This window comes from Trichogramma pretiosum, unplaced genomic scaffold (assembly GCF_000599845.2).
Source record: "Trichogramma pretiosum strain Unisexual culture from Peru unplaced genomic scaffold, Tpre_2.0 scaffold103, whole genome shotgun sequence".
NCBI classification, from domain to species: domain Eukaryota; kingdom Metazoa; phylum Arthropoda; class Insecta; order Hymenoptera; family Trichogrammatidae; genus Trichogramma; species Trichogramma pretiosum.
Window position 1 is genome coordinate 61,910 of NW_019640788.1, and position 27,240 is coordinate 89,149.

Below are 27,240 nucleotides of genomic sequence, written 5' to 3' on the forward strand. Positions count from 1 at the left end.
TTTTGATATAAAAATTCTTTATTATTCAAGTAATTTTTTATAACCTTCTTTAATAAAAAATGTCCCAGAAAAAAATATACTATTAACAAGATTTCGATTTTAATATTAGAATTACATGTTAAGTTTATTTAAACATCTAAAACAGCGACAGTCTTGAACGATTAAAATGATATCTTACAATTATCTAAATATACCTTCTTACTTTAGTCGCGCTGAAGATATCGCTGACTAGGTTGGGTATAAAGTAATCTTCCCGGTACATTAGGTGCACCTGTCACACTGACATAAGCACCGGGTGGAGGCGGATAAGGGCTTTGAGGTGGCTGTGGTGTTCTTACGGGATAACCACTCGTTATAGATCCCTTCTGCCCCTATAAATTTAATAGCAATATATTTATTTTTTTTACAATTTGAGCATAATATTAATTATCAACTAACCTGAGGCGCATGAGGCATAGGCATACTGTTGCCATGAACTGGTACAGGTCCACTTGCTCGAGGATAAAATTTTGGTTCCTCTGGATAAGGAGCTGTTTTAATAATGTTCTTATTAATCAATTTGTTGTTGCAAAAAAGGAGAAAAGAAATATTTTAAATGTAAAAGTTGTACTTACATGATGTTAATGTAGGCATTGGAGGTCTTGCTGCTGTCAAGTATACTGATTTTCCAGGCTCTGCAACACGGGTCAATGTTTGGGATGTTGGGGGTGGACCAAAGTCATACTGAGGTGTTGCTGAATAATAACTTGAACCAGGAAACTGGTTGGGCGTTTCTATTTGAAAAAACGATTATAATTAGTATAAAAAATAATTGAAGTATAATCAAAAATAATAATGAAATACGTACTATTCCACAAAACGACGCGAGAATCGCCGCTTCGTCTGGCATCTTCAGCTTCTGTATTAATATGAAGAATGAAGAATATAATATGATAGTTTAAGACTGGATTATTGAAGTACTTGTAAACATTACTCACTAGGAGGTCCTGGGATTGAATAAGGTATTGGAGGTGGTTTATAACCGTAACCTGGGTGATAAGAAGAGACAGTAGGTTGTGGCGGGGGAGACGGGCTATGCGTCCTTTTCAAATTTCCCTGTAAAATGAATGCCACAAAAATTTATTTTAATTCATGTTCAGTTGTGGAATACAAGTAATTAAAAATGTGCATTCTTTCCACTTACATTACTTATCATTTGATGTGATGGCGTAGTTTGCTTGACTTGATAAAGAGGAGCTCCTCTTGGCAGAGGAAGATACAGATGTGGATTTACAATTGTATTATGATCTAAATAAGTGACTTGTTGATGAGGCTCTTGCATCACACTACAAATAAATTCATTACAATTGATGTTTCTTACAATTAGGTTCAATCAATAAATGAATAAGCTCTATTGTACCTAGTTTCTTTTATTAGCCTCCTTCGACTATCATCCTCATGGAGAACTTTTTTCAATTGTACAAATAACTCATGCTTTTCGTGTTTTAAATTGGTCAATTCGCTTTCTAATGTTGCTATCTGTTCTTTTGTTTCTTCAATAGTCATAACAGTATTTTTCTGTTGTGTTTCTCTTTCTTTTCTTTGCCTTTCTTCTTCTTCATCTTGTTCTTTTTCTGGAAAATCAATCACAAAAAATTATCATTATTCAACCATTACAAAAAAAAAAATTGTAAAAAAAGTAATGCAGTGTACTGACCTTGCTTTTTCTGCTGCCTTTCCCTCATTATGTGTCTCTTTAAAGACTTCCATATCGGCTCCTCGGGCTGTGGCGAGCCTGCAACGATTGCTGGCATATTTTCAAATACACCAATTCGACAATCGTCTAATAATATAAAAAAATAAATACTATTCCGGCCTTCTCATACGACTAGCCACTAACCTAAACACACACTAACTTTATAAGTAAACACAGAGATTCAGACTTGAAATGAAACTTTAAAAATTCTTCTAAAAAATAGCACTACAGAACACTGGCTTCATACAGTTTACAAAGGTTTTTACTGTAAAAATTAATCTGTACTTCATCTGGTACCGTTACAGGTATCTTAGGTGCAATGAATTCAACTTCAATAATATATTTTTGCCATCGCAAACTGCAGGTTTCGGCCTATCACAATTCATATCACTAACCACAACAGTAGAGTGTAAACTGACATTTTCGGAGCGATATTGGCGCTTCGGAGTCTCGAGCGGAAAAAAGATGAGTTAGCCGCAACGATTAAAATCCTTTCCTTTTTTTATCTTTACGGGGAAATTTTAATAAAAATGCTGCAGGGATTTTTATTTGATACATTCTATGTTTAGATCGAATTAATTTGTTAAATTAGTATCGAATATTTTCTTAAACATTCCATTTGGAATTTTAAACAGCCGCATTTTATTTTTTACTTATCTATTCTTATAATAATTTGCATTGTCAGTGAATATTTTTATTGTACAATAATTGTTGATTTATTCAGTTGTTGATGTATTCCGCAAATCTAATACCTGCGAATCTGATTATCAGTGCAGACGTCAAATATTTCATATATATTAACAATATTGCAACGTTGTAGTAGATCTTTGAACCTTCAAACAAATTTTCATCATAAAATTGTTCATATGACCCATAACTAATTAGAATCATTGTATAATCTTTTATAATTTCAAAGATCTTACGTATGAAAATTCATAACTCTTTAATTGATTTTTTTCGAATAATCGTAAAAGTTTTTGCAATCAACATTTGGCAAAACATGGCAACAATGCGAAGTTGAGATCGCTGCAGAGTGCAAACTACAAATAAAAAAAAACATCGCGAAGTGCGGACGCTCCGGCTCGCCCCCGCATTCGTCAATTAGTCAAGCATCGCGTGATAGCACAGATTCCAGTTATTAACGTAAGTATGTAATATTGAACTGTAACATGATTATTCATTTGACTCCAATATTTATTCTGGAATAAATGTATGGTATTGATTCAGCTATTCCATTGTAATTACGCAATATTCATCGCGTGCAATTTTAATGCATTTAAGGTTATAACCGAAATTTATAAAAGAAAACATTTTTTTTTGTTTACATTTTCGATTTCTTCCTTATTCCTAAAATTTCCAATTACTATTTGAATTATTTAAACAGTAACTTGAAGGTTTGAACCATTGAATGATTTTTAAATAATCTTTGTACCTTCGTTTATTATTTTAAGATGCATTTAAAAACATGACAGTTAGTTATCCAAAAAATTTTTATTGTTATTTTTGATTTTAATTTATTACTCCTGCTATGTATGCTTATGTTCTGCTTTTAGACCCGCAACGCTATGCATAGACGAATGTACGTAACAGTAGATATTTAAATTTACAATTGTCACTTTCAAAACTGCTTGCTCTTGTTGTTTCTAGTTTTGACAACCTGAAAGTCATCATGAAAAAAATAGTCATTTTTGGCGCTACCGGTAATACCGGCTTGTGTTCACTGGAGTATGCTGTCAAAGAAGGTGAATTTTGTTTAATTATTTTCAATATTTTTTTTTCATTTTTTCTAAATGTTTATCTTATCAATATTATGAACAATTTATCAATGATGAGAATTTTCAATGCGCATTGTCGTCTTGATTTAAATACCTAAACTGTTACATAAATCGTGCGTCAATCCAAAGTCATGTATAAAAAATTTAATACTAGGCGCTATCTTGCAGGCTACAAGACTCGAGCTTTCGTGAGAGACGAAAAGAAAGTACCTGAAAACCTTCGCGACAAAGTCGATACCATCGTTGGAGATGTGACAAATGCCGAACAAGTCTCGCAGGCTATCGCCGGAATGGATGGAGTAGTCGTTGTACTTGGCACTCGCAACGATCTTGGTATTTATAGCGATTAATTATAAAATGTCAAAACAAACAAGGTGCGATCTGTGCTTTACAAATTATCATTAATTTTAAAGGTCCGACCACGGTAATGTCCGACGGTATGAAAAATATCATCGATGGAATGAAAAAGCACAACGTTGAAACTGTTTCTGTTTGTTTGTCAGGTAAACTTAAAGTTACTAAGAAAAATGTTCATATTCAACAGATATAAATTAATGTATGCTTTTTTTCAGCATTTTTGTTCTATGAACCAGGAAAAGTTCCAGTAATATTTAAAAATGTTAACGAGGATCATCAAAGGATGTTTGATCTTGTTAAAGCTTGTGGCCTAAAATGGATTGCAGTATTACCACCTCATATAGCAGGTACAATTTATATTGATTAACAAGAAAATGTCATTTGAACTTATTTGTAATTTCAATTTTGATTAATTTCAGATGCTCCAAGCTCTGAGTATAAGACTCAGTATGACTCTTCTCCAGGTCGTGCAATATCTAAACATGATTTAGGTGCATTTTTAGTAAAAAGTTTAGATCAATCTGAACATTATCAAAAAGTTTTGGGAATCGCAACGGTCACACAGTGATAAATTAGACATTTACTGAAGAACATTTTTGTAGCCTTTATGTGTGCCATACATAATTTGTTACAGTTTTGAAACCACACAGCTTTTAAAGGTATTATTTAAGGTGTATATAATATATGAGATATTTATACAATATATTTGACAAAAAAAATTGATTTTTCATATTAAAATTTTAATAATTTTTTACATATTTCGGTGTTAAGTATTTTACTCTTTTTACTTAGGTTATTTATACAAAAATAAATTTGTTATTTACATGACTTGATGGCTTAGGTTTTTATAACTTTCATCTTGGTTTTTTAGAAGATGTTAAAACTTTTTTCATAAATGTGCGAGATGGAGTTGTTAAACAAACTGGTGCTGGCATTAGTATAAGATCATTTGGCATTGGTGGGGGTGGAGGACCTGTTAATATAATATCTCCTTTATCTTTGTCTTCTTTATCATTGAGAAGTTCAATACTAAAATCCCTGTAATCATTCAATTGTCCAATGGGTGCGCAAGGTTCATAGCCATTTTTGGCATAGAATCCTTCCTGACCTTTGGTTAATAGATATACACTTGTAATGCCAAATCTTTTGACATAGCGTTCTAACTCTTTTAAGAGCAAAGATCCAAGACCTTGACTTCTGAATGAACTATCTATTAGAACTAAAAAATGATTCACTTGAATTATAGTTTATTCAAAATAAAACTTAAATTTTGATTTGAATTCTTACATGATTCCAATAACACACTGTCTGTTGTACCATATACCATGGACAATTTGCAATGACCTAAAACTTCATTCTGTCTCAACAGCACCAGACAAGTTGGGAAATATTTGTCTCTGCATGATGTTTCCAGACTCCTTACCCTAAAAAATATTTTTGTTCAGAATATGAGGTTCATGATAATATTTCAAGAAGAATAATGTAAAACAAAGGTGTTACAAAAACTCATTGAATATTAGCTTCTAACATACCGTGCAGTTTCACTTCGTTTCCATTCAGAGTTTAGTAGGTTGCAACATTGTGGAATTAAATCAGGACGCTCGTGTAGTGGAACTACATTATACCAAGGATCTCTCATAATCTTCCTGAAAAGCAGGTGGATTAAAACAAAACAATTAGTGTCAGTTAGATATAAATTGAAGAATTTATCATATTTATTATATTTTAATTGGACAACAAATGTTTATGAGGAATTAATTAAGTGAATACACAAGAAAATACTCTTGGGACTTTAAGGACTCACTTAACATAGGAGGTAAAATTATCTTTGCATCTTGGACCCCATAGAGGAAAATAAAATTTATCACAAACTAGTAGTTATTTTATCACAGGCACTGGCAGTAAATGTAAAAAGTATCATTGAATTTTCTCACTTGGTACAAGAAAATATTTTAAACAAAAACGAGTCATAATTTAAAGCGAGTCACGATTGCCCCCTCTGCGAAACGTTTTAACGTATCACCGACAACCTGTATGTATATGCGGTGTTTCAGAGTGCATCGGAGCAAAGCAGCCCACCCGCAAGTATTCGAGATCTATTTTTAGTGGACAACCATCAAATATATAGCCGTGTCAAACGTCAACATCACAAGTAGCAGACGACGCAGCTCAGCGGCTCTCTTGAATTGCCACTCATCCATGAAAGGACACACGCATCAGCTCTCGTAAACGATGAATTCGCGCGACGAAAAATCTTTCGAGATTGAAAAAATGCAAGCGAGACGTGCGTCGTTAGAAGCGCTCGATTTACAACTAAGTAAGCCAACACATTATTTGCATATGTAGAGACAGATATCTGCTGTGTAAGAGAGCGAGAACGAGAGACTCGTAGCTAGCGCAATAATATCAAAAGCCAAAAAGCTGAATCTTTTTATAGCCGAGCATCCAGTCATAAATCTGTCATTCTATTAATATTTTTTTTGTGCACACGCCGAGCACTGCCAGAGATATCGTATACCAGTCTGTTATTATGTAAATTATTATACATGTACACACGCGGTTCATGCATCTCGTATATTTTTCGAAAATCTATAAGTATACGTCTAAGCGTCTCTGCATCGAAGATGCGTAAAAATCGATCGATTTGAATTAATTTGAAGAAAAGAACTGCAAGATTCCTATATTATGGAAATTCAACACTCACTTGTTGGGAGAGCAGCCTCGAGCGCCCACACCGAATAATTATAATCTAATCATGAAACTCTCCGCTGGAGCGTCGAGAGAACGAACTGATTTTCTACAGAAGCTATAAAATTACAAAAGCCAATCTGGAGCTTCGAGCTGAGATTCTCGCTCCCTACCGAGACTTATGTTGGAAAATAAGCCGCGAGACGTCTTATATGCGGATTCATGTAAACGTATAAAGTATATATAGCTCAGCTGAGTATCCCCATTTAATCATAAACCTTGGCTGCTTTTCGCGGGTGCGTTCGTTTGCCTAAGACGCTTAAACGCCCACGCGTAACTTGCGACTTTTTACATATTTGTGCAAAAATTTAAGTGCTTCGAAGAAAAGATTGATTTTACACTCGTACACACTGACAAATAAACGAAATTTTAATGACTATAGAACGCCTAATCAAATTTCACTGTTCGTGGAAAAATAAATACTTTCTCATTTCGAAAGAACAAATTCATAATGCAATTTTGAAATTCCCGCTGTAGCGTCGAATCTGTCAACAGTCATTCGGGCAGGCGTGCATTTTTACTGTCATGTTGTCGTGACGTCCGTAACTCACTCACCGCAAAACTTATGTACATCTCTCTATCCAATGCGAGTAGAGACTCGCAGTGAGCCGCTGTTTGAGTCATTGATTCGTATGAACATCAAAAATCGCCTTTTTTAGATAGTTTTTTTTCAGAAAAAGAATATGATTCCCGGAAGATCAATGCCAGCACCAGGTTTGATATTATTAGTATTTTCATGAGTATAATGGACGTATATAACCTAGAATTATCTAACAATACAATATTTACAGAAAATCCTCTGGGACTTTCTTGGCATGACAGTGCATGGATTCCTATGCTCAATCCAGGCAACATTATGGATTACTTTTCTGAGAGGACTAATCCTTTCTATGATAGAACTTGCAATAATGAAACCATTAAAATGCAACGTTTAACAACTGAACATCTACAGTGAGTAAATTGTTAATATTATAAGTTTTCCATATTATTAGCTGTCATATTGATTAGCATAACTCATTTTATTACAGAAATTTGACGGGTATTGAATATACGTTGCTACATGTTCAAGAGCCCATTTTATATGTTATTCGTAAACAACACAGACATAGCCCTACACAAGTGACACCCATCAATGATTATTATATTATAGCAGGAGTTGTGTATCAAGCCCCTGATTTGGGTTCTGTTATAAATTCTAGATTGGTAAATATTAATTCTAATTTTAATATTTCTAACTTTCTTCAAAAAATTTAATTAATTCTATTGAATGCAGCTAACCACAGTAAATCACTTACAATCAGCTTTTGAAGAAGCTAGTTCATTTTCACGATACAATCCAAATAAAGGATATTTTTGGGATTTCGGTAATAAAGGATCTACAACGAAAAATGATTCTGTTGTCAAGGAAGAACCTAGTACACTATTTCAACGTCAACGAGTGGACATGTTGTTAGGAGATTTAACTAGAAAATTTCCTCCACCTGCCCCCAAACAAATACCAGTTGCTGCACAACCTACTCCGACAGCTACTGCTGTTCCCGCTGCTACTGAACCTAGTAAGGACTAATTTAATAAACTAAAATTGAAATGATTGAGAAAACTTATTTAATAAAATATTTTTTTCCAACAGATGCTCAAATTAAGACTGAACCTCAAACTGATAAAAAAGACATGAAACCACCACCAGAGAAAAAGATGAAATTAAAATAAGTTAGTATAATAAGTGTATGAAAATAAGGTTGTAAATATTGAGAAAGTTGTATATTTTTTGAATTGAGAAATACTAAAATGAAAATTTTTTGTGATTTACCATGAAATTTACTTTTTCTGTTGTTTACACCATTCGCAATCCGGAAAATCACAATCAGGCACGAATCGTTTGGTCGGTTTCTTTTTGCAAAATAAAAATCTTTGGTAGGTTTTCCAGATTTTCTCGCATGGCGGTCGCTTCGTAGGACATGATTTGGCGGATAGCGTCGGTTTTGTTGGACAGCTTTTGTGCAGTGTTCCACGAAGCCCAACACTTTGAGAAAATTGCCTAAATAACGTTAAAAATTTCATATTTCTTAACTTAAAATTTTGAACTTTGAATTTTGAAAGTGGAGATTTTAGTTTTGTGATGTTGAGGTGTTGACTGTTTATAACCTGACTATTTTCATTGTGTTAGTATCTATATTCATTTTTTTATTCGGCACAATTCGCGTTGTCGCTCAGCTGCTGTCAGTGACTGCATGTATATTTTGATTCATTTGACCAAAGAGTTTGAAACTCAAGTCGAGAGTAATCATGACCAAGAACCAAGTGGTCGGAGAGTATTATGTCACCTGGAGAATGTTTGTGTAACGAAAAATCGTCAGAAATCGGCAATCGGCTCAGCGTGATCTGTCCTAAGGACAGCGAGGATTTCATCCGAGAGGTCAGACATTACAAGTGCAAAGTAGTCAAATTAGCGAACGAGCAGATAACCAAACTGCGAAAAAGCAAAGTAAGCTTTGAAATCATGGCGCAACAATTTTGACAATCGGCTCCCGTGGAACCAAAAATACTTTTCTTTTATCTCATTAGAACGATGACTCGTGTGCAGATACTACTGCGAGCGACTGCGGTGGTAGCCCTGGCAAACGCTGCTCTTGTTGCCTGAAACCGTGCGAGGACGATTCGGGGATAGCCGACGATTGCACCTGCTCGTTGTCGTTCGAGCAGATCTGCGGCGATGACAATTTACTGCTTCAACTTTATACAAAAGCCTTGAGACATCCTGCGATCGTCTCGGCTCTTTTTATCCTATTTTTAACTCTTGTATACATTTACTGGCAAATTTGCCACGTGCTGGCTCGGTGCAGCAGTGGTTGCTCATTTTGCTTACCCATTGCCTTGACTCGGCCGTCCCGCGTCAAAGTCTTTTGATGAATATTTTATGATTTGGCTCTTTTTGTCAATAAAAGCAGAAGGTAATTTTTGTATTAAAGCTGTCTTCACATTTATTCACAATTTCTTACGCTTTTTTTGTATTATACAGATTTGTTTGGTTGATTTTTTATTCATTTTCTTTACAAAAAATCGATATCTTCGTCGTTTTCGTATTTTCTTTAAAAAAATTTTACAGTTGTTTTCCTGCATTATCATTTATCAATAGCGAATAAATTACACACACCCATGTTGTTATTTTTTAACTTTATATACTTAATAGCGTCACTGATATCGTGTCGATACTTCGGCGCTCAATTAAGCAGTAAGAAATATTCTACGTACGCGCAACATCATTCATCATTCATTGACGGGCATTTTCATGTATAATACATAGATTTACTTTTTTCTCCCTTAATTAAATTTCTATTTATAATTTATACGTAAGAGCTATTGGAGCAAATATTCGTCTAATGGAAACCGAGAACAAGAACCATCAGTTTGTCGGTCGAATAACTCAAATTATGCGTGTATGTATAGGAACTTTTTTATGAAAAAAAAAACGTCATTTATCATTCTCACAAGCACGCGAAATTCAGTCATATCCACACAATTACAAGAAGAATAATCATGGCAGTTGTAGTTTTTAGAAGCATGAATATGTGTTACATAATACGTCGATAATGGCAAAAGTATTATAAATAAACTCTCACCTCTCACCTTCGCATTCTCTCGGCCTCTCTCATCCTCACTCGTAAAACGCGAGAAAAGCATGATAATCGATAACTAACATCCCTGTAAATTTCTCAGCGCGTATTTTATTTTTATTCCTCTTTGCCACATAACTATATATACGTTTGCGCGTATGTAAAAACGAATCGCTCGGATTATCGCGTAACAAATGTGGTCCGAATGTGTGATATATTACGTGCTTATACGGTGATTATTTTACAATTTATTTTTTTTGAAAAGCAGTCTTGTTCTTTAGATGATATACATGTATTATATATTTATATTTATCATGCGCATTTTTTGTTTGCGAACACTTTCAAAAGTACTCGGTTTCATAAATCGATGTACATCATATAATGATATAATTAATCTAAATTGAGTTTTTGCATGAATTATGTGTGTGTGCTTTCTACGAAACGATCTTTCATTTAAGTTCATTATATCCCGTTAATAACTAACTACTTATGCCTTATATCACTTTACAACCCGCCTGATTAATCATTCAATCGCAGCTCCAGACACGTATAATGGAGAGAACTTTCTAGTTGAGTTTTTATTTATTTCCATGCTTATTTTTTAGCCTACGTTAGGATAATGAAATTTTTGCACGCGCTTATAAATCATTAATTTACACAATATAGAGTTCACGAGCTCACACATTGTTTACACATACAGACTCACTCATTCTCTCTCTACTTTACACGCACTATCTCACCGAGGCTACTACAATATTTGTTTGCGGCGTTCTACATCATTGAATCCAATGTGTGTGTGTATGATGTGTTGAGTATTTGTTCGATATGTGCGAAGGCTAAAAACTCGAATTAAATTCTTCCAATACTACACCATTGATTTTTAATATAGAGCAACGATATATATTATATTTCAGAAAATCAATGTGTGCTCAGTTGTGCGGGTCAAGATTTCATAAATAAAAAAAAAGGAGGCAGCCCGTCAATGAGTATGTGCACTTAACACTTCATCGAAAACGATGAGATGACAAAAAAAGAGGTTGAGCTCTTTTACACTCTTGGACACGCGTTTATGCACGGACACGCACGTAGACTTTGTGTTTGGACAGTATAACGTATATAATTTATGCATTTATATATACCTCGGGACTTTGAGAAACGAAAATTGTGTTACCGCCTCGCACTTATCTCGGACACAAAATAAATTTTCATCGTTATGTATATTGCACTCGGGTTTTCCGTAATTATTCATATTATTTATAACGTAACATTGTCCCCGTCGTTTCTCTAACTCTTGCATAATAATTTATTTTAAATATTTTCTATGCTTTATATGTATATCGTATAATGGTTCTTTTTCGTTCGTTCCGACTCGCTGCAAAAACCACTCGACGCGACATTATATATAATATAGAAACGATTTTATTTCGCGATGATTATGTGTGTGTGTGCGTTTTCATGCCATGATATCGATTTTCATTGATATGTTTTGTTGCGTTGCGTTGGGGAGTCCATGAATACAGGAAAAAGATATTTGCTGCCGGATGATCTATACGGATGCGTAGGCCATTTTTATGTACAACGATGCGATAAAATGGAGAAGAAAAGGGGGTCGAATGTACGCGCGTCATGGTCGAACAGCTACCGTGTGCAGCTAGCAACTGCGATCTCGTAGTTTCCTTTTTTTTGTAATATACATTTTTTTTTTATTATAAATCGTTGTGGTACGATGAGATTGCGTGCGGCGACCGCTGCTGCTGCGGATGCGTGCGCGACTTACACGCAGCTCTCGGGCCCCGGTATGGAATTGGCTATGATGATCTCCTTCATGAGATTGCGATCAGCTTTGAAGCTGATCGGTTCCCACAGCTTCGCCGAGAACGGATTCAACTGAAACACGCACGTATGCAATTTTCGGTGTTGTAAATAGAAAAAAATGAACGATAACGTTATCTCGAAAGTATACTCACGCTGCATCGATTGTTCTGCAAGCTCTGCTTGTGCAGGTCGTAGGGGGCGAACAGGGTGTCCGGCCTGACGGGCAGGAAGAGCTGCGGCTCCTTCTTCATCTTCTCCTGGTCGACCTGCGGCGACTGTATGATGTCCGGCTGATTGTTGATCTGGTAGTCGGCCACCTGCTTGAGGGTGTACTCGACGAAGTACGTGTGGTCGCCGTGCGCCACGTCCAGCATGGAGTTGTTGCGCGAGTCCGGCGGCGTGATGATGGGCTGCTTCATGTACGGCTCGATGTGGACCGGGGAGGTGCTGCCGCGGCGCCGGTACATCATCAGCACGACCGAGACCACCGTGACGGCCAGGGCCAGGATGCAGCCGACCAGCAGCAGGATCAGCGGGATCATGTTCACCGGACTCTCTGTTCGAGCGCGCGTTAATTCCGACGAGATTATAATTCACGCTACAACTTTTGCGCGCATAAACTGTACATAGTTGCGGCAAAGAGCCGCGCACTTACCGGCGTGTTTGTCGGGATCGCCCAGTACGACGTCCTCGAGTCTGACAACTTCGCTCCTGCCTTTGGCGTTGGCGGCGTAGGCGGCCAAGTAAAAGTGCGTCGAGGGCAGCAGCTCGATGAGTGGCAGCCGAAACACGGGACTGTCCGCGAGCGAGCTCGACATGTTCAGCTTAAGTTTGCCCGTCGATACTTCGTACACCTCGAGGCGAAATTCTTGCCTGTGTATACACGAGCCATAGATGGATTAGATTCGACGACGAGAAAATAAAATGTTCCTAACACCTATCGCATGTATAAGGGGTAAGCTATTATATTGTATTCTCTGCGAAATCGAATTGCCTGAATAATTTTTTTGCGGTGGCATGAAAAACTTGCGGTTTTTTATGTCATCCACCGCTGGTAGAAATGTTAAACATGTGTAATGGCTCTATGACTAAAAAATGACTATTTAGAATGTTTTAAAAGGTATGCCCATTAATTGGCTCGATTTTGGCACTTTTTGTGCTACAATCATTTTACGGATATTGAGCGCATTTTAAATCACCTGAAAATAACAAATTAACTGTTGAAAAAAATTTTGAACAATTTTTTCAACCACTTTATCTTCAATTACTTTCAAGTTCCACCACTAGATGGCGAGTACTTTTTTTTGTAAATCTGCAAGTGTCAAAGTAAAAAACTTGTATATGTCGAAATATTTCGAAACTGTAATTGCTATTAAAGTCTGCTGGATCAGTTGAAAGTGACTCGAGGAAAAAAATATTTTGGACCTTTTTTTATTTGAAATTGAACAAAATTTCATCAGAAATAAAATACTCCAACAGGGTCTGAGCCCTGCGGAAGCTGATTACTATAAAGAAAAACATAAAAGCCAAAATTTAATCAAGTTCGATCCGATGCAATGTCAACCAATACCTCAATTTACGTAATGGGCCTTCAAGTTGACGATCACGAAAAATGCGAGAGTACCAAAAAATGTGAAACCTAGCTCTCTCGGTTTCCTTTCATCTTCGGCCATTACATATTATAGAAGGGCAACGAGATAGAGGCGTTCTACTCACCTAAGTCCGCCGTCGTATCCGGCGATGCACTCGACGTCGAGTATCTCCAAGCTCCTATTGTTCAATCCAGTCTTGATGGTGCAATTGCTGAGCGGGCTCGGCTTGACCGCCGGTATGATCTGATAGACGCAGGGGGCGGCCTGCTTGCCGATGGGATTGCGGCCCCAGCAGGTGAGCGCGCCGTAATCGCGCTCCGTCATCGGCGTGTAGAGGAGCTCGCTGGTGGTGCCGTTGTTGCCGTCGAAGCGGGCCGGCGCCACCTCGAAGTTCTCCCCGGAATTGTTGAACTCCCAGACGAAGTCGACCTCGGCCGGGTCGGCCTCGACCTCGCAGCGCACGCGCACCGACTCCTCCAGCGAAGCGCCGATTATCGTCACCTCTTTGCTCTTGCAGATTGGCGCGACTGCTCACACACACACACACACACACACACACACACACACACACACACACACGTCAACAATTATTTACTTTTATTTTGTTGTAACGTTGTCGGTTATTGCGTAAAATTAGCGCTGTAGCGTGTCTAGACTCTCTCTCGAGAGAGACAGAGCGAGCGACGGACTCGAATGAATTCGTCATTTGGATATTTATTTTTGCTCGCTGCATGCCTCGGCGGTACAAGCTGCTCAGCCGTGTACACCGGAGTAAAAATAATAATTGAATATACTCACATTGTACTCGGAGCGCGACGGTCGGACTGCTCGTTTCGCCCCGATCGTTGCTGGCGAGACACGTGTAATTCCCAGCGTTCTCTCGCTCGATTCGCTGCAGCACGAGGCTCTGCGTGCTCATTATTATGCCGGCCGAGTAATTTTGCATCAGTGCGCCATTCTGTGGACGTGCATGTGTGTTGAGTTTTTTATTTAATTTTCATTTTGCGAACAAAAATATATCGTCGTTTTGTAATTTGTTTAATTACGTTCTATACGGCGGGGAGCTGATGAATGAAAAATAAGCCAGCCGGGCGGCGCGATGCGCGCGGCTTCGGGGATTATTGATTTTTCATTACACGCAATTCGGTGGCGAATGATTTAAATTATTAAAGGGAAATTTAATCATCGGAATTGAAAATGAAATTAATGCATTATTTTTTCCTTTGATTACACAATAAACTTAATAGCTGCATTAATTATCGTGCCCCAATGAGGTCTGTCGATATTTTCCGGTATCGAGGAGGCGAGAAAAAACATATTCTTCGAAACGACGGCGATCGAGCGCAAGAAAGGAGCGAGAAATAGAAGAAAAATAAGAGGAAGAAAAGAGCATTCGCGCAACACGCGAACAAGTAAAGAAGTAGAAAGAAGAAGAAGTGCAGTTGGCATTATAATAGAAAAGAGCAACGGTGGCTTCGGCGCCGTTCAGATGAGGCGGGGGTGGCTGGCTGGCTATATATATAGGGGGAGGAGGACAATTAAGACTCACATTGTGTCGCCAAGTGATCTTGTGATGCTCGGGGTTGGCGCGCACCTTACACTCGAAGTAGACGTCGTCGCCCTCCTTGATGTTCTCGGCTCGTAGCGTACTGCCAAGTTCTAATTGTACCTTCGGTGGAACTGCGAGAAAAACACACGTACAGACACACACATATATATAAAATAACACACGTGAGTTTGAAATTGTTGCCTCGTTTTTTTTTGTTGCCATTCACGCAGATAAAGAAGAAAAAAATCTCGCGCGCGCAAAAAAAAAGAGAAATTCCACATATATACGTAGCAGGCGATCGACTCTTTCTCTCTTTCTCTCTCTGGCGCGCGCTGTATATAAAAATGAAAATTGCTCGAGAGAGTCAGTCCATCATGTTGTACAAACTGTCTTGCGGAGATATAAACCGAAGCTCTCGCGAGCTATATAGAGTCACGTTCGAGGCTTAGAGATATATGAAAAGTTACGCGAGTGAGTGAGTGAGTGCAGCGCGCGCCAGAGAGAGAGAGAGAGAGAGAGAGAGAGAGAGAGAGAGAGAGAGAGAGAAAACTAAATGTTAGCTAAAGTTTTTCAAGAGCTTTTCGGACCGTACATATAGTGAATTATTTTTTTTTTCTGTTTTTTTGTTTCTTCTTCTTTATGTTATAGCGAATTGCATGCGCGCGTGGCCGAGGTACAAAAAAAAAAAAAAAAAAAAAAAAAAANCGCGCGTCACGATACAAAATAACAAAAAAAAAAAAAAAAAAAAAAGAAGAAGAAAAATGAAAAATCATGTATGCTCGTGTGTGTATTATATACTACTATACTCACAGACGACGTTCATGTGAAAAGAGTCTTCGAGATGAGGCGCTTGCAGCACGGGATTCTCGCCCCGGCACTTGAGTATTTTGCCGTGATCCTCTGGTAGGGGGGCGAAAGTCAAAGTGCTCAGCACCAGCATGCCTGGACCCTCGCTTCCGGATACCTGCATGATGCACATACACCCACACGCACGCACACAAACAGACAAGCAGACGGCGTTATATGTAGAATATATAGAGCACACATAGCTTGCGCCGCGTAGCATATATATATAGCGAGCTCCTTTTCTTCTCTACTCGAGCCAACACCTTTCAAAGATTCTATACGTCTATATTGTAAGTGCAGCGCGACGAGCTCGAGCTTTGTTGGTGTATAATCGAGGCGACGATTAGTCTCGATTGTCTTTCGAGGGTGTGCAGCGCGCGGGGCTGTATAAAGTGTAAGGAGGAGGTGTGACACGACGACGACGACGACGCTCCGCTGCAGCTCGCACACAGCGAGGGGCTTATGAATAACTGCGCGCCACGTCGGAGTCATTCACGAGGAAGTTCTTTTTTTCTTTTTGGCACACGGAGCGCATCGATTCACCTGATTTTTGACAAAGCGAGCCCGCGAGTGCATAACGGCGGTGCTTATCTATCGCTTCCATCTCTGCGGCTCGGCCGCGCGAGGAAGAGGAGCGAGAGAAAATAAAAACATAACGATGCTGCCGTCGCCGTTGGTTATTGAAAATTGCACGAATATACGCCACTCGGCAGGACATTTATATTTCAGTGCAGCACCTCTCTGATCGATCGCGTGGTCCGCGCGCACCCGTGTGTATACGAGAAGGACTCGTAATACGCGAAATAGCTAAGGTGTGAGCTGGATTAAATAATAAAGCCAACGGCAGCGGTTCTGGGTGACAATTTCTTACAATACCTAGAGGACGTAAGTATATTGTCGACTGTCCTAGATGTCTAAAAATAATATATTTACTATTCAAGAGGCATTTTGCGCTTCGATTCGGGGGTATATATATAAGATAAAAACGGACTCGATCCTTTATCGAGAGTACGTCGAGATATAGGCGAGCTGTCGGTTATTTTCCAAATTAATTGGACGTGTAATTAATAAAGCAGTGAAGGCATCTCGAGAGAGCTGACAATCGCTTCTCGAGCTTCGAATCTTCTCGCGTGTCGTAGCTCTCCTCGTCGTCGTCGTCGTCGTCGCCGCACTCGAAATCAATAAGACCAGCCCATAAATCTCTCGTCGTATATATCGTATAGCTGTATACGGGCTCTCTCGTGGCGCACGTATTATTTTTCTCCGCTGCGCGCGTAAACAATAAAGCCTCGTTAACCATCCCCCAGTGCGTCTCTCCCTCTCGAGTCGAGGCTTGGCCAGCCGAGATTATACGTATATAATAGAGTCATACGATATTCCTCAAACGTAGAGATACGAGATCATCGCATTTGCTGCTTTCTGCAGCTGTATGTATGTAAGCGATGCGTCGGAGGCGGCGGGGGCCGTGGACCACACCGCATCATATTCTAAAGGACTATATACGCGCGCGCGGCTACTGTTGCGCTCGACCCGTAAAGCCCTGCAATATACCGAGCTGTGTGCAGCAGCAGCATCGTCGTCGTCGTGCATGTATCTATATAGCTCAAAGCTCGTTGAGCATGCGTAACGTCAAAGTCTCTACTGCTGCGCGTACCTATACCAGTATATATATGCAGTACAACACAGAGAAGGAGCAGCGGCTCGTATACATTACACAAGATCGCAAGCCGAGGAATAATATACCAACAGCGAGCAACTTGCTCGCTGCTCTTGTTGTTGTTGATATAAGAAACTTACCCGGCCGTTATTGAAGGCTGTATGGCCCTCGAACCAGCTGATCTTGGCACTTGGATGGGATCCCTCGGCCTCGCACGATATCGAATAGTCCCGATCGGCTTCCATGACCGTCGGTTTCGTTAATATCTTCACCGAAACTGGTTTCACTGGTTGCATTTTGCGATGACGGCAGCATTTCACGAACGAGCGGAGAACAAATTTTAATTAATTTTTTTTATCAGACGAGCATTTTTTTACGCGTGCGCCAACGCGGATCATTCGATTTTCGCATTAGATACGAGCACCTCGAAACTACAATGGGAGTAATCCCTTTTTTGAAAGTTACATAATCGAGCGAAGCCTTTGTAAGAATGCACGCTAACAAAGTTCGTATGTAGCTTTGTTCCGAGCCGAGCTTTGTTACATTCATCATATTGTAAAAAGAGTAACGCCAATGAATTTCCAAAAAGAGGGAAAAATTAGCGAAATTTTTTTTCATTATCGCAAGCTCTATTTAAGAATAAAAAGAAATGTGAAAATTCAAAGTTTTTCTTTCTTAATAATATAGTCACGTAAAGTACTGCAAGCTCCACGAAGCTTGCTCGAAGAACAATCCTAAGGAAAGCGTGCAAAACTTTCGCGCGTTTCCACGCAAAAATCATTCGTTCGGGTAAACTCTGCTTGGCAATTCCTGGCGCTCGCCCGATTCCGAAAACTCGCGCAAAAGCGAAGAAACGATATCTGTGTATTATAATAGTTACGATAAACGTCGAGTCGGACGGACTGCTCGAGCGGCAGCATGAGGTTGACGTTGGCGTTGCTCGCCTGACAGCTGTAGGTCGCGTTGAGATGCTCCCTGCGCAGATGCGACACCTGCATCCGGTTCACGACGATATTGCTGCCAGCGGCCGTCGTGTCGAGCGAGCCGTTGAGCTCCTTGCCGTTGCCGTACCAGCGCACCTGGGGCCGGGGCTTGCCGCCGCGCACCTCGCACGTCAGGCTGAACTGCTGGCCGACCTCGTACGGGCCGACGGTCGTCTTCACCTGTGCCCCCGAACTGTCGTAGATCAGCAATTGATGGGGTGGAACTGCAAAAAGGAAAAGCCCGTCGTGCATGAGATTTGTCGTTCGAGTTTTGCGATTATATAGTTGATCGTATTTTGTACCCACCGATGACCGTGAGATTGACCTGATAATTTCTCGTGGGTGAATTCTTAAAGTCCACTCTGCACCTGTAGATGCCCTCGTCGTTGAGCTGGACGGCCTCGAGCTGAAGGGCCGCCGGCTTGGTAAGCGTGACGAAGTAGGCCCTCGGACCCATGGCGTTGTTGTCCGACCAATTGAGCGCCTTGTTGAACGCTCGGCCTCGCACGTCGAAGCTTCGAATCGAGCGATTATATTGTATATCACACGATGCACGTGTATGAGAACGCGAATATAATATAAGCGGCCGCGAGTACAGCAGCATGATAAATGTGTTATACAGCCCCGATATTGACACAGGTGCAGCACAAGTGCCTACATAGAGGAGAGAGATATTCGAGGTAGCTCTCGCGCAGAATTTCCCGCTTCTCTATACAATATCTATATCGGAGGATAAAAACGAGAAGCGAGAGGAGATAAAAGAAATAAGCTGACATTCGATACGTCTGTTGCTGCTGCTGCTACTACTGCTGTTGCTGTGTGCAAAGCGATTTAACGGGCAGAAAGTATTAAAATACATATCTGTATATGTATGATACATATGTAGCGATGGGGCCAGAGGGGTTGCCCACTGCCACTGCCACTGGACGCGCGAGCTGGATTGAGTTACACGGCACCGCGCATATATCGTAATAATCTTACACTGCCTATGACATGTATGAGTGTCATATATGTGTCACCTATACATACATACGTGTGTGCGTATATTTGGATTTTTCAAAGTGAAAATGTACCATGAATAACCTATGCTCCGACGCTCGGCGATTCAATAAAATTCAACCTGCCCCGACCTAGTGCGTTACCTTACCGCAGCAGTAGCAACAGTCAACGCACACGCATACGTTGAAAGAAAAACGATAAAGCGAGATAGAGATGGAGATAGAGAAGGGGAAAAAATCATCGCTTCCGCACAGTCTCTTCAAAGCGATGATCGACCGAGTAGTACTCGTTTGCTTTTTTTTGCTTTTTATTTCCAGCCAGCCCCCGATACAGGAGAGAGATATGATACATACACGAGATGTAGTATGTGTAGCGGTACGTACGTACGCGCAAAACTAGAGCGAGTTTTTAAAAGTTGTACACGCGTGTTATATTCGCATATACACTTTGGCAAAAGCATCCCCGCAGCAGCAGCAGCAGCAGCAGCAAGCATAGCAGCCTAGTACACGTTGAACGAGCGGCGATGGAGAGAGGGAGAGAGAGAGAGACAGACAGACAGAGCAAAAGCAGGAAAATAAAAAGAACGAATCTTTGCGATAGTGCGAAAAAAAGCTCCCGCGATTCGTGTCAGATTCAACTGGTTGCAATTTTTTTACCCTCATTCATAGGCACAGAGGGTAAGAGAGAGAGAGAGAGAGAGAGGAAGAGAGGAAGAGCCGAGTTTCTGCACATTCTGTATCGGTGAGTGAGCGATGCTCGTTTATGCATGTACAACATTGCTCGCGAGCGAGAGCGGGCGGGCGGTGAAAAAAAATTTCCTCCACGATAGACCCACACACGCGCGCAAGCGGGTGCATATCGTATCTGCGGCTGTAGCGCACACCGATCATCCGCGAGCACACGCACATCGGGTGAAAAGGAAATATTTTATGCGTCTGCCGGGATATCTGTGTGCGAGGTTTAAAAAGGCGCGATCGTATTCAAAAGCCGAGGATAAAGTGGAAAAGAAAATTTTTGGTTGCGAGCGAGGAAAAAGAAGACACGGTGCCCCACCGCGAGCTTTCAATACCCGGCGAATGCCCGCGCGCATAAAAAAGACCATTTTTATATGAGTGAGTGATAAAAAAAAGGAAGAAGGAGAGACAAAAATTACGAGACTCGTGTAATCGCTCGCGAGCTTGCAGTAGTACGAGAGAGACGGACCGAATCGCGCATATAATGAGACAACTTTCTTTTACGCTATTTATTCGCCGAACGACTTTCGATACGCAAGTATATTGGCATGTATATGCGCGCTTTGGTATATGTGTATGTATGTGTACGCGCGCAGCAAGTAGAGGACGGTGGAGGCGGCAGGACTTTTCCGACTGAATAAAAAAGCGAGTTAGTAGAAAATAAAAAGAAATAAAGAGAGAGAGAGAAGAAAAAAGGTGTGTATATGCAGTCATTGCCGAGGCGTTATTCTCTCTCGCTCTCCTTCTTTGAAAGTGCAGCGCAATAATTTTCAATCTTATTTCCTTTCGCTTTCTCGCTTCGTGATCTTTTTCTTCGTTCCTCGCTCGACCTCCCTCTCTTACTGCATGCGTCACTTCCTTCGTTTTGTACATACATTTCGCCTTCGTACAAATGCACTTTTTGCCGCCGCTGCTGCTGCTAGCTGCCATTGCGGAAGCGATGCTGCAGTTTATAATTTATCACACGTGCCTTTTGACAACAAGAATCGTGAAGAAAGCATAAGAAAAAGCTCTCACTCGAATTAGTAATTCGCGATTGCAGCTTGAACGAGCGTATACAGCTGTATACAGCTGTATACAGCTCTCAGCTCTGTGTCGAGAGAAAAAGAATTCTAAAAGAGAGCTTGCAGCGAGCTTGCAACTTGTCCGACGAAGCTAGAGTCGAGTTTTGCTGCTCTTGCTGCTGCTGTTGCGACAATTCTCAAAATTGATGTGCTCGCGCGCTTAATGCACTGCACAGAATATGACGACTCGAGCGGCGGACTAGAGTAGTGCAGCTCTCGTCTAATTTGACGACGTTGTTATACATACCTGTAAATCGGCTTGACTGATGTGTCGCGAAACCATAGGACCATATAAACTCGATCGTCTCGCTTGGACGGCTCGGGCTCAATGTCACAGGGTAAGGATGCCGTGCGGCCGAGCACCGCGCTCACATCGATCGTCGTCACTGCAACACACAAATACAAACACAAAAGAATCAGCGCTTATTTCCTCTTGCTTTCTCTTCGAATCGTAAATGAACATGTTTTGTTTTTCCCTCTCTCTCTCTCTCTCTCTCTCTCTTTCTTTTCTCTCTCGGGCGCGCGCGAGCTCAAGTGGGGGGAAAAATTGCATTTGACTATAACAAAGCCTTGTGCAGTGAGATAGAGAAAGGGGAGCTAGTAGTACGGGCGTATAAGTTGAGCGAGCTTGTACAATTTTAAAACATTATGCATAGCCCGAGCCAACGTCAAAGTTTTCGCACTTGTGTATATGAGCTTGAGCGAGAGAGAGAGAGAGTGAGCGAGAGTGAGCGAGCCGGCAAGAAAAAAGTTTTTCTTAACTATTAAAAAATGACTGCGAGTTTTCGAATATAATAAAGAAAAGAGGAAGAAAAAAAAGAAGCAAAAGGGGGACACGTACCAGGCGATGAACAAAGATTACACGCTTATACTCGTTCTACGCGTATTATCCAAAGATTTAAAAATATCCTCTGTATTATACCCGAAAAGGTCGAGTGTTCGATTCGATACGACGCGGGCTCGTTATTTAAAAAAAAAAGGCAGCGGCAGCTCGTAAACTAACCGAATTGCAAGGTTCTCTCTCTCGTGTATGCAGCATCATTATACGTGTCCGAGAGCATTACGGGGCCGATAATTATCGTCATTGTATTAATAATTTCATTTCTTTCTTCCGGCGCGCGAATTCAGCGTTGGTTGCGCGCACAAAGGATATCGTAATTTCATCTTCTGCAAAAGCTACGCTAGCACTAGGGGGAGAGAGAGCGAGGGCGCATCGATGTGCGTGATATTATCTTGCCCGTTCGATGTGCCCTATCTGTGTGTGTCTGTGTCCGTGTGTACATATATTCAAAAAGCTTTAATCGATTTATCGATCATGTACAAATATTTGATGCTATATATACATTATAACACATAGAGATTTAATAATTCATTATGCTGTCCCCCTCGCTCGCGCGCCCGACAACCCGGCGCTCAAAGGGCTATATAGCATTTATATGCGTATTACATATAAAGCGCGCGGGGGGGTAGATTCCTCTTTGTATCAGCTTACAATACCAATATTGTGCGCGCCGCGGCTCGTGCGCTCGCTTACATTATTTCAGGGTCGCGAGCCAAGAGAGCTATGCATCTATTATGAGGAAAATATTAAGTAGACCACGAGAAGCATCGCCGCTTTAACCGAGAACTAGGGAGAGACTTTGAGTGTTGTATAGGTACATACACTCGACACACACAGAGGCGCGTGGCTGGTGTTTTCATATAGGTGCTTGTTCGTAACCTGTTTATTTAAATCGTCAAATTATTACACAGAGCACACTGCTAGGTATAGCGTAACGCACGTGACACACTCTTTAGTGTACAATAGTCACGTGCCGTGAGCTTTATTATTTTTCTTGACGACTAATTGTATATGTATTATAATATACAGTCGAATTTCAGGTTGATTATACATCAATAATATCAATCGCGCGATCGAACAATATTCTAATCAAGCAATGCTCGTCGCGTCACAAATTATATACGCACGAAGCATGTGTGTGCGTGCGAGTATATAATGTATGGTATATCTCGCGGTGCAGACTCGATTGAAATATCTTTGGGAATTCATTAACTCGCGCGCGACGGGATATATAGCTATGTAACATGCACGGAACTCGACTGGTGCGCGCATATATATTAAAGCGAAAATCGACCGCACACGCACAATTGTATTGGCCGTTGATCAATCGCTATTATATATATACGTATGTATGTACGTATGTGGGATAGGGGCTAGTCGCTGAAAAAGACATAATTTCTCGATTGCGGTCCGCGCGAATAAAGCACGAGAGAGAGAGAGAGAGAGTTAGAGAGAGAGTGACGTCGACGCGTCGCGGTGCTGGCAATTCACTCGAGTAATGACATAATATAATCTTATAACGGGCCGCGCGCGCGAGCGAATAGCGAGTTACATTTCTCTGCTCTCGCAGCTTATATATACGTACGTATGTATGTATATAGCGTAGATAGACATATATATCCTCGTCGCGGAGTCATTGCATTTGGCGCGCGGGGGGGTGGTTGAACGAACTCTCGGCCATCGCCCAGACTATAATATCGCTACCTATAGGTGCTCTGCACAGCCGCCACTGCCAGTGCACCGTGCAGCTAGTGAAATTGCTGCTCTTTATCTCCGCTTCCTCCTCTCTCTCTCTCTCTCTAGCACTATTATACACGTATATGCGCTATGCTCTCCAACAATAGGACTCGATCGAGCGTACAATAATTAAGTGGCCCAGCTCGCGAGCTAGAGCTATGAGCTTATAGTTATGTTTGTCTCTCACCTGGATCGTCGTCGTCGTGCTCCCAATTGCCCGTGGCTGTCACCCGATAGGTCGGCACCACGATCACGAGCAGCTGCAGCCCGACCAGCAGAAAGACCGGCAGAACCGCCAGCGTACGCGTATTGGAGCGACGAACAGCAGCGGCAGCGGCGACAGGACGAGCTGCCGCTATGCTGCTGCCGGTGGTGAGGAGACGAGCTGCGGCCATGGCAGCGGCTGCACAACAATCCTAGTAATCGTCGTCGTCGTCGTTTTGCTACCGCCGGTGCTGGTACAACAACTGACGAATCAGCAGCAGCGGCACGACGAGCATCTGACGCTTGTTTCAGCAACAGCCTAGGCGAGAGCAGCAGCGGCTTATCGAGCATTTAAGGACTCGAGTCGCGGACGGCGAGAGTCGGAGCGTCGTCGCCGACGACGATGTGGATGCACTGCTGCCCGAACGCGAACGACGGGGCCACTCATCGACACGCACGGCCGATTCGGCACACAGGATATCGACGAGCGAGTTTCCTTCCTCCAATTGGAAAATCACAACAAAAAAAAAAAAAAAAAACAATGCACTGATACGCGCACTTTAAAGCACGACCATCGGCAATAATAGAGGCACAGGAAGCTTGCAAGCACAGAGTCTAGCGCATAGCCCAAAAAGCTCGCGTCGGTTGTTTCTTTGGCTGGAGCTTGCACGACAGCTAGCGGCACTGTTGGTACGTAAGGGAAAGAGCCCTAGTCGTTGCAGCGCTTGCAAGGAGGAGTTGCTAACTGGATCGTAGTACACGTTGATGCATGTCTCTCTTTCTCTTACTTGATACGTACGTACGTGTAGCCACCCCGACAGCAGCCTCAGCGCTGCGCGACTGCTATATGTACATACACACACACACACGCGGCGCGCGTATAACCCGCTCAAGACCCGACAAATAGCAATGATAAATCCACTCGAGACTGCATGCTAATGATCATACAGGTATATATATGCCAGGCTGCTGCTGCTGCTGCTGCTGCTGCTTGCAGAGAGGAGCTGAACGCAGCGAGTGAGACAGAGACGGAGACGCGGAGGTAGGCTGGCTGGCTGGTGCGCGCGACCTGTGCACCGTGCCTCGCTCGCGGAGTGTGCTTACGGAGACTCGCTCAGTCCCTCGCACATCGAGCCGCACACCCGCGCACTGCACACGCACGAACGTGTATACTACTCTATAGAAAGAGGAGGAGGAGGCAGAGTACGAGAGAGACACGCGCTGGCGCACACATTAACGTGCTGCTGCTGCTGCGAGCCTTGCTATATATGTATACCTGTATGACTTATCAGACAGTCAGAAGAGCCAAAGCTGAACTGGCGAAGCAAACTCGCGCGCACCGAGAGATGTGCAGCAGGATTTCTCTCTCTCTCTCCCACTCGCACACACAGAGTCGCTTTTGGCGCTCCGTATTCCTACACACGCACATATACGGCAGCAAGCGTTAGGAGAGAGAGAGAGAGAGAGGCAAAACGCTAGGCGCGCATGCTGCGCTATGCTAGGTGGTATAGGTGCTCCGCTGCTGGTTTTGGTGGTGGTGGTGGCGGCGGCGATCGATATATACCCTCGTGTGTATAGGAGCCTGTGCTGCTGCGCGCGCGCTCGCCTCCATTTGCCAAAGCGCCAAGCGCGCCGTGCGTTGATTCGTACTACTGCGCTGCCGCCGCCGCCGCCGCCGAAGCCGCCACCACCATCGCTGCTGCTGCTACAGGAATCGCCGACATCGTCGCTCAGAGGCACACGACGACGGCCGAGAGCTTTTACTACTACTACTACTACAACTACTACTACCAACGTTGCTATATATGCCATCCAAGAAGGGAGAGAGCCGGAGAAAGGGACTTTTTGCTCGTTTTGGATTCTCCGATCGTTGAGAATGAGCGAGAGAAAGGATAAATTATATATCTATATATTCGCCTACGCGTCTTTGTGTATAAGTATGTGTATATGGAATTTATATTGCGAACGTGTAGACGTGTGGATATATACGTACGTGCATGTGCGACGAGGATGTATTAGGTGGAAGGAGTTTGATGTCGACATGCCTGAAAAGAGAGAGACAGAGAGGAGAGAGAGAGAGAGAGGGTACTCGAAGGATGCTCCCTTTATGCTGGGCTCCTAAATATATTTAAGGAGAAAGGCATATGTACCGAAACTTGCGTCGCCTCCACCGCCTCCGTCGTCTTGGCTGTACTGCGCGCGTCAACGATCCTCGTCTCGAGCCTCTCCTTGTTTAATCACATACGTCTCGGAAAATCATGTACAATGGATATCGTCATTTTCGATTCATCTCTCAGCGGCGCAGTGATTGTCAAATCGATCGGAATAAGTGCTATCATGAACGAGACAAGAAAAAAAAGAAGAGGAAGGAAAGGAAAAGAAAAGAAAGAAAGCGTCACGCCGTATAATTGATTCGTTATGCTACGTTTGATTGAACATCGGATCGCGTATTATGTTATAAACCATATCGCGCGCGCACAGAATCGATATAGCGGAATAATCGAAACGTTCGCACGGGCGCGCGCTTCGAAATTCTTTTTCAGTTCTTATAATAAAAACGTAATGCCACGGAGCGATTATCCATCCGCACAATAAGCTATTTTTTTTCTTTCTTTCTTACCTTTTTTTTTGTGCACCAGCCCCGCAGCCGCAGCCTAAGAGGCTTATAATATAGACGTTTTATATATACGCGACGGCGACGTCGACGACGACGAAGAGCCTCGCTTACTCGCAAGCTCGCTCGCGTTACCGTAACATCGAGTATTAATCTTTTTCCTCTTGACTCGAGAGATAGAGAGAGAAAGACAGAGAGGGAGAGAGAGAGAGTAAAAGAGAGCACGACGACGCGATCGACGCTGATTTATGTATACACGCTTAAACTGCAGCCCTAAAAACGAGCAGCGCGAGAAGGAGGCCTTGTGTATCTCTCTTTTATCGGAGAAAAATACACGCGCTTTACTCTCACGGATGAGAGCTTTTGGATGGGCGAC

At 41.8% G+C, this 27,240-nt stretch overlaps 5 protein-coding genes across 8 annotated transcripts; 2 read left to right on the plus strand and 3 right to left on the minus strand.

The window, feature by feature from the left end:
- Window positions 1-63: 63 nt before the first annotated feature.
- LOC106653895 (leucine-rich repeat extensin-like protein 1) lies at window positions 64-2,168 on the minus strand. The gene is made up of 8 exons (XM_014373539.2): window positions 1,697-2,168; window positions 1,400-1,613; window positions 1,184-1,325; window positions 978-1,095; window positions 848-898; window positions 615-773; window positions 439-530; window positions 64-371 (listed from the first exon to the last, which is right to left on the minus strand). The coding sequence occupies exons 1-8, from the start codon at window positions 1,791-1,793 to the stop codon at window positions 204-206; spliced, it is 1,041 nt and encodes a 346-aa protein (XP_014229025.1). The 5' UTR covers window positions 1,794-2,168; the 3' UTR covers window positions 64-203.
- Window positions 2,169-2,429: 261 nt separating this feature from the next.
- On the plus strand, window positions 2,430-4,599 carry LOC106653900 (flavin reductase (NADPH)). 2 transcript variants are annotated; one of them, XM_014373547.2, is made up of 6 exons: window positions 2,430-2,882; window positions 3,383-3,477; window positions 3,679-3,843; window positions 3,924-4,013; window positions 4,083-4,214; window positions 4,287-4,599. In XM_014373547.2, exons 2-6 carry the CDS (start codon window positions 3,405-3,407, stop codon window positions 4,433-4,435), a joined length of 609 nt encoding a protein of 202 aa, XP_014229033.1. In that variant the 5' UTR covers window positions 2,430-2,882; window positions 3,383-3,404; the 3' UTR covers window positions 4,436-4,599. The 2 variants fall into 2 exon arrangements, with proteins under 2 accessions (XP_014229033.1, XP_023313601.1); XM_023457833.1 differs by having other exon boundaries at window positions 2,431-2,878.
- A 24-nt stretch (window positions 4,600-4,623) lies between these two features.
- On the minus strand, window positions 4,624-6,748 carry LOC106653901 (N-acetyltransferase 6). 3 transcript variants are annotated; one of them, XM_014373549.2, is made up of 4 exons: window positions 6,572-6,748; window positions 5,400-5,513; window positions 5,155-5,291; window positions 4,624-5,086 (listed from the first exon to the last, which is right to left on the minus strand). In XM_014373549.2, the coding sequence occupies exons 2-4, from the start codon at window positions 5,504-5,506 to the stop codon at window positions 4,722-4,724; spliced, it is 609 nt and encodes a 202-aa protein (XP_014229035.1). In that variant the 5' UTR covers window positions 5,507-5,513; window positions 6,572-6,748; the 3' UTR covers window positions 4,624-4,721. The 3 variants fall into 3 exon arrangements, with proteins under 3 accessions (XP_014229035.1, XP_023313810.1, XP_014229034.1); XM_023458042.1 differs by lacking the exon at window positions 6,572-6,748 and adding an exon at window positions 5,898-6,165; XM_014373548.2 differs by lacking the exon at window positions 6,572-6,748 and adding an exon at window positions 5,672-5,890.
- A 70-nt stretch (window positions 6,749-6,818) lies between these two features.
- LOC106653899 (mediator of RNA polymerase II transcription subunit 6) lies at window positions 6,819-8,424 on the plus strand. The gene is made up of 5 exons (XM_014373545.2): window positions 6,819-7,329; window positions 7,407-7,566; window positions 7,644-7,818; window positions 7,889-8,171; window positions 8,246-8,424. Exons 1-5 carry the CDS (start codon window positions 7,299-7,301, stop codon window positions 8,323-8,325), a joined length of 729 nt encoding a protein of 242 aa, XP_014229031.1. The 5' UTR covers window positions 6,819-7,298; the 3' UTR covers window positions 8,326-8,424.
- Window positions 8,425-9,578: 1,154 nt separating this feature from the next.
- LOC106653828 (hemicentin-2-like) lies at window positions 9,579-25,176 on the minus strand. Its single transcript, XM_014373406.2, has 12 exons — window positions 24,234-25,176; window positions 21,716-21,854; window positions 18,978-19,186; window positions 18,569-18,895; window positions 17,829-17,974; window positions 15,996-16,149; window positions 15,186-15,316; window positions 14,435-14,594; window positions 13,761-14,163; window positions 12,700-12,917; window positions 12,197-12,600; window positions 9,579-12,116 (listed from the first exon to the last, which is right to left on the minus strand). The coding sequence occupies exons 1-12, from the start codon at window positions 24,439-24,441 to the stop codon at window positions 12,003-12,005; spliced, it is 2,613 nt and encodes an 870-aa protein (XP_014228892.1). The 5' UTR covers window positions 24,442-25,176; the 3' UTR covers window positions 9,579-12,002.
- Window positions 25,177-27,240: the final 2,064 nt, after the last annotated feature.

What these genes read in the sequence shown, in the direction of transcription:
- LOC106653899 (XM_014373545.2), top strand. Translation starts at nt 7,299, where the DNA reads ATGATTCCCGGAAGATCAATGCCAGCACCAG. An exon ending in CTGTTATAAATTCTAGATTG is followed by an intron (nt 7,819 to 7,888) that starts GTAAATATTAAT and finishes TATTGAATGCAG; the next exon opens with CTAACCACAGTAAATCACTT. An exon ending in TCCCGCTGCTACTGAACCTA is followed by an intron (nt 8,172 to 8,245) that starts GTAAGGACTAAT and finishes TTTTTCCAACAG; the next exon opens with ATGCTCAAATTAAGACTGAA.
- LOC106653828 (XM_014373406.2), bottom strand. Translation starts at nt 24,441, where the DNA reads ATGGCCGCAGCTCGTCTCCTCACCACCGGCAGCAGCATAGCGGCAGCT. An exon ending in TCAGTCAAGCCGATTTACAG is followed by an intron (nt 19,187 to 21,715) that starts GTATGTATAACA and finishes CTCGATTCGAAG; the next exon opens with CTTCGACGTGCGAGGCCGAG. An exon ending in AGATCACTTGGCGACACAAT is followed by an intron (nt 14,595 to 15,185) that starts GTGAGTCTTAAT and finishes GCACGTCCACAG; the next exon opens with AATGGCGCACTGATGCAAAA.
- LOC106653901 (XM_014373549.2), bottom strand. Translation starts at nt 5,506, where the DNA reads ATGAGAGATCCTTGGTATAATGTAGTTCCACTACACGAGCGTCCTGAT. An exon ending in AAACGAAGTGAAACTGCACG is followed by an intron (nt 5,292 to 5,399) that starts GTATGTTAGAAG and finishes AATATTTTTTAG; the next exon opens with GGTAAGGAGTCTGGAAACAT. An exon ending in CAGTGTGTTATTGGAATCAT is followed by an intron (nt 5,087 to 5,154) that starts GTAAGAATTCAA and finishes ATCATTTTTTAG; the next exon opens with TTCTAATAGATAGTTCATTC.
- LOC106653900 (XM_014373547.2), top strand. Translation starts at nt 3,405, where the DNA reads ATGAAAAAAATAGTCATTTTTGGCGCTACCGGTAATACCGGCTTGTGT. An exon ending in TGGCACTCGCAACGATCTTG is followed by an intron (nt 3,844 to 3,923) that starts GTATTTATAGCG and finishes TTAATTTTAAAG; the next exon opens with GTCCGACCACGGTAATGTCC. An exon ending in ATTACCACCTCATATAGCAG is followed by an intron (nt 4,215 to 4,286) that starts GTACAATTTATA and finishes GATTAATTTCAG; the next exon opens with ATGCTCCAAGCTCTGAGTAT.
- LOC106653895 (XM_014373539.2), bottom strand. Translation starts at nt 1,793, where the DNA reads ATGCCAGCAATCGTTGCAGGCTCGCCACAGCCCGAGGAGCCGATATGG. An exon ending in AGGCTAATAAAAGAAACTAG is followed by an intron (nt 1,326 to 1,399) that starts GTACAATAGAGC and finishes ATTTATTTGTAG; the next exon opens with TGTGATGCAAGAGCCTCATC. An exon ending in TTCAATCCCAGGACCTCCTA is followed by an intron (nt 899 to 977) that starts GTGAGTAATGTT and finishes ATATTAATACAG; the next exon opens with AAGCTGAAGATGCCAGACGA.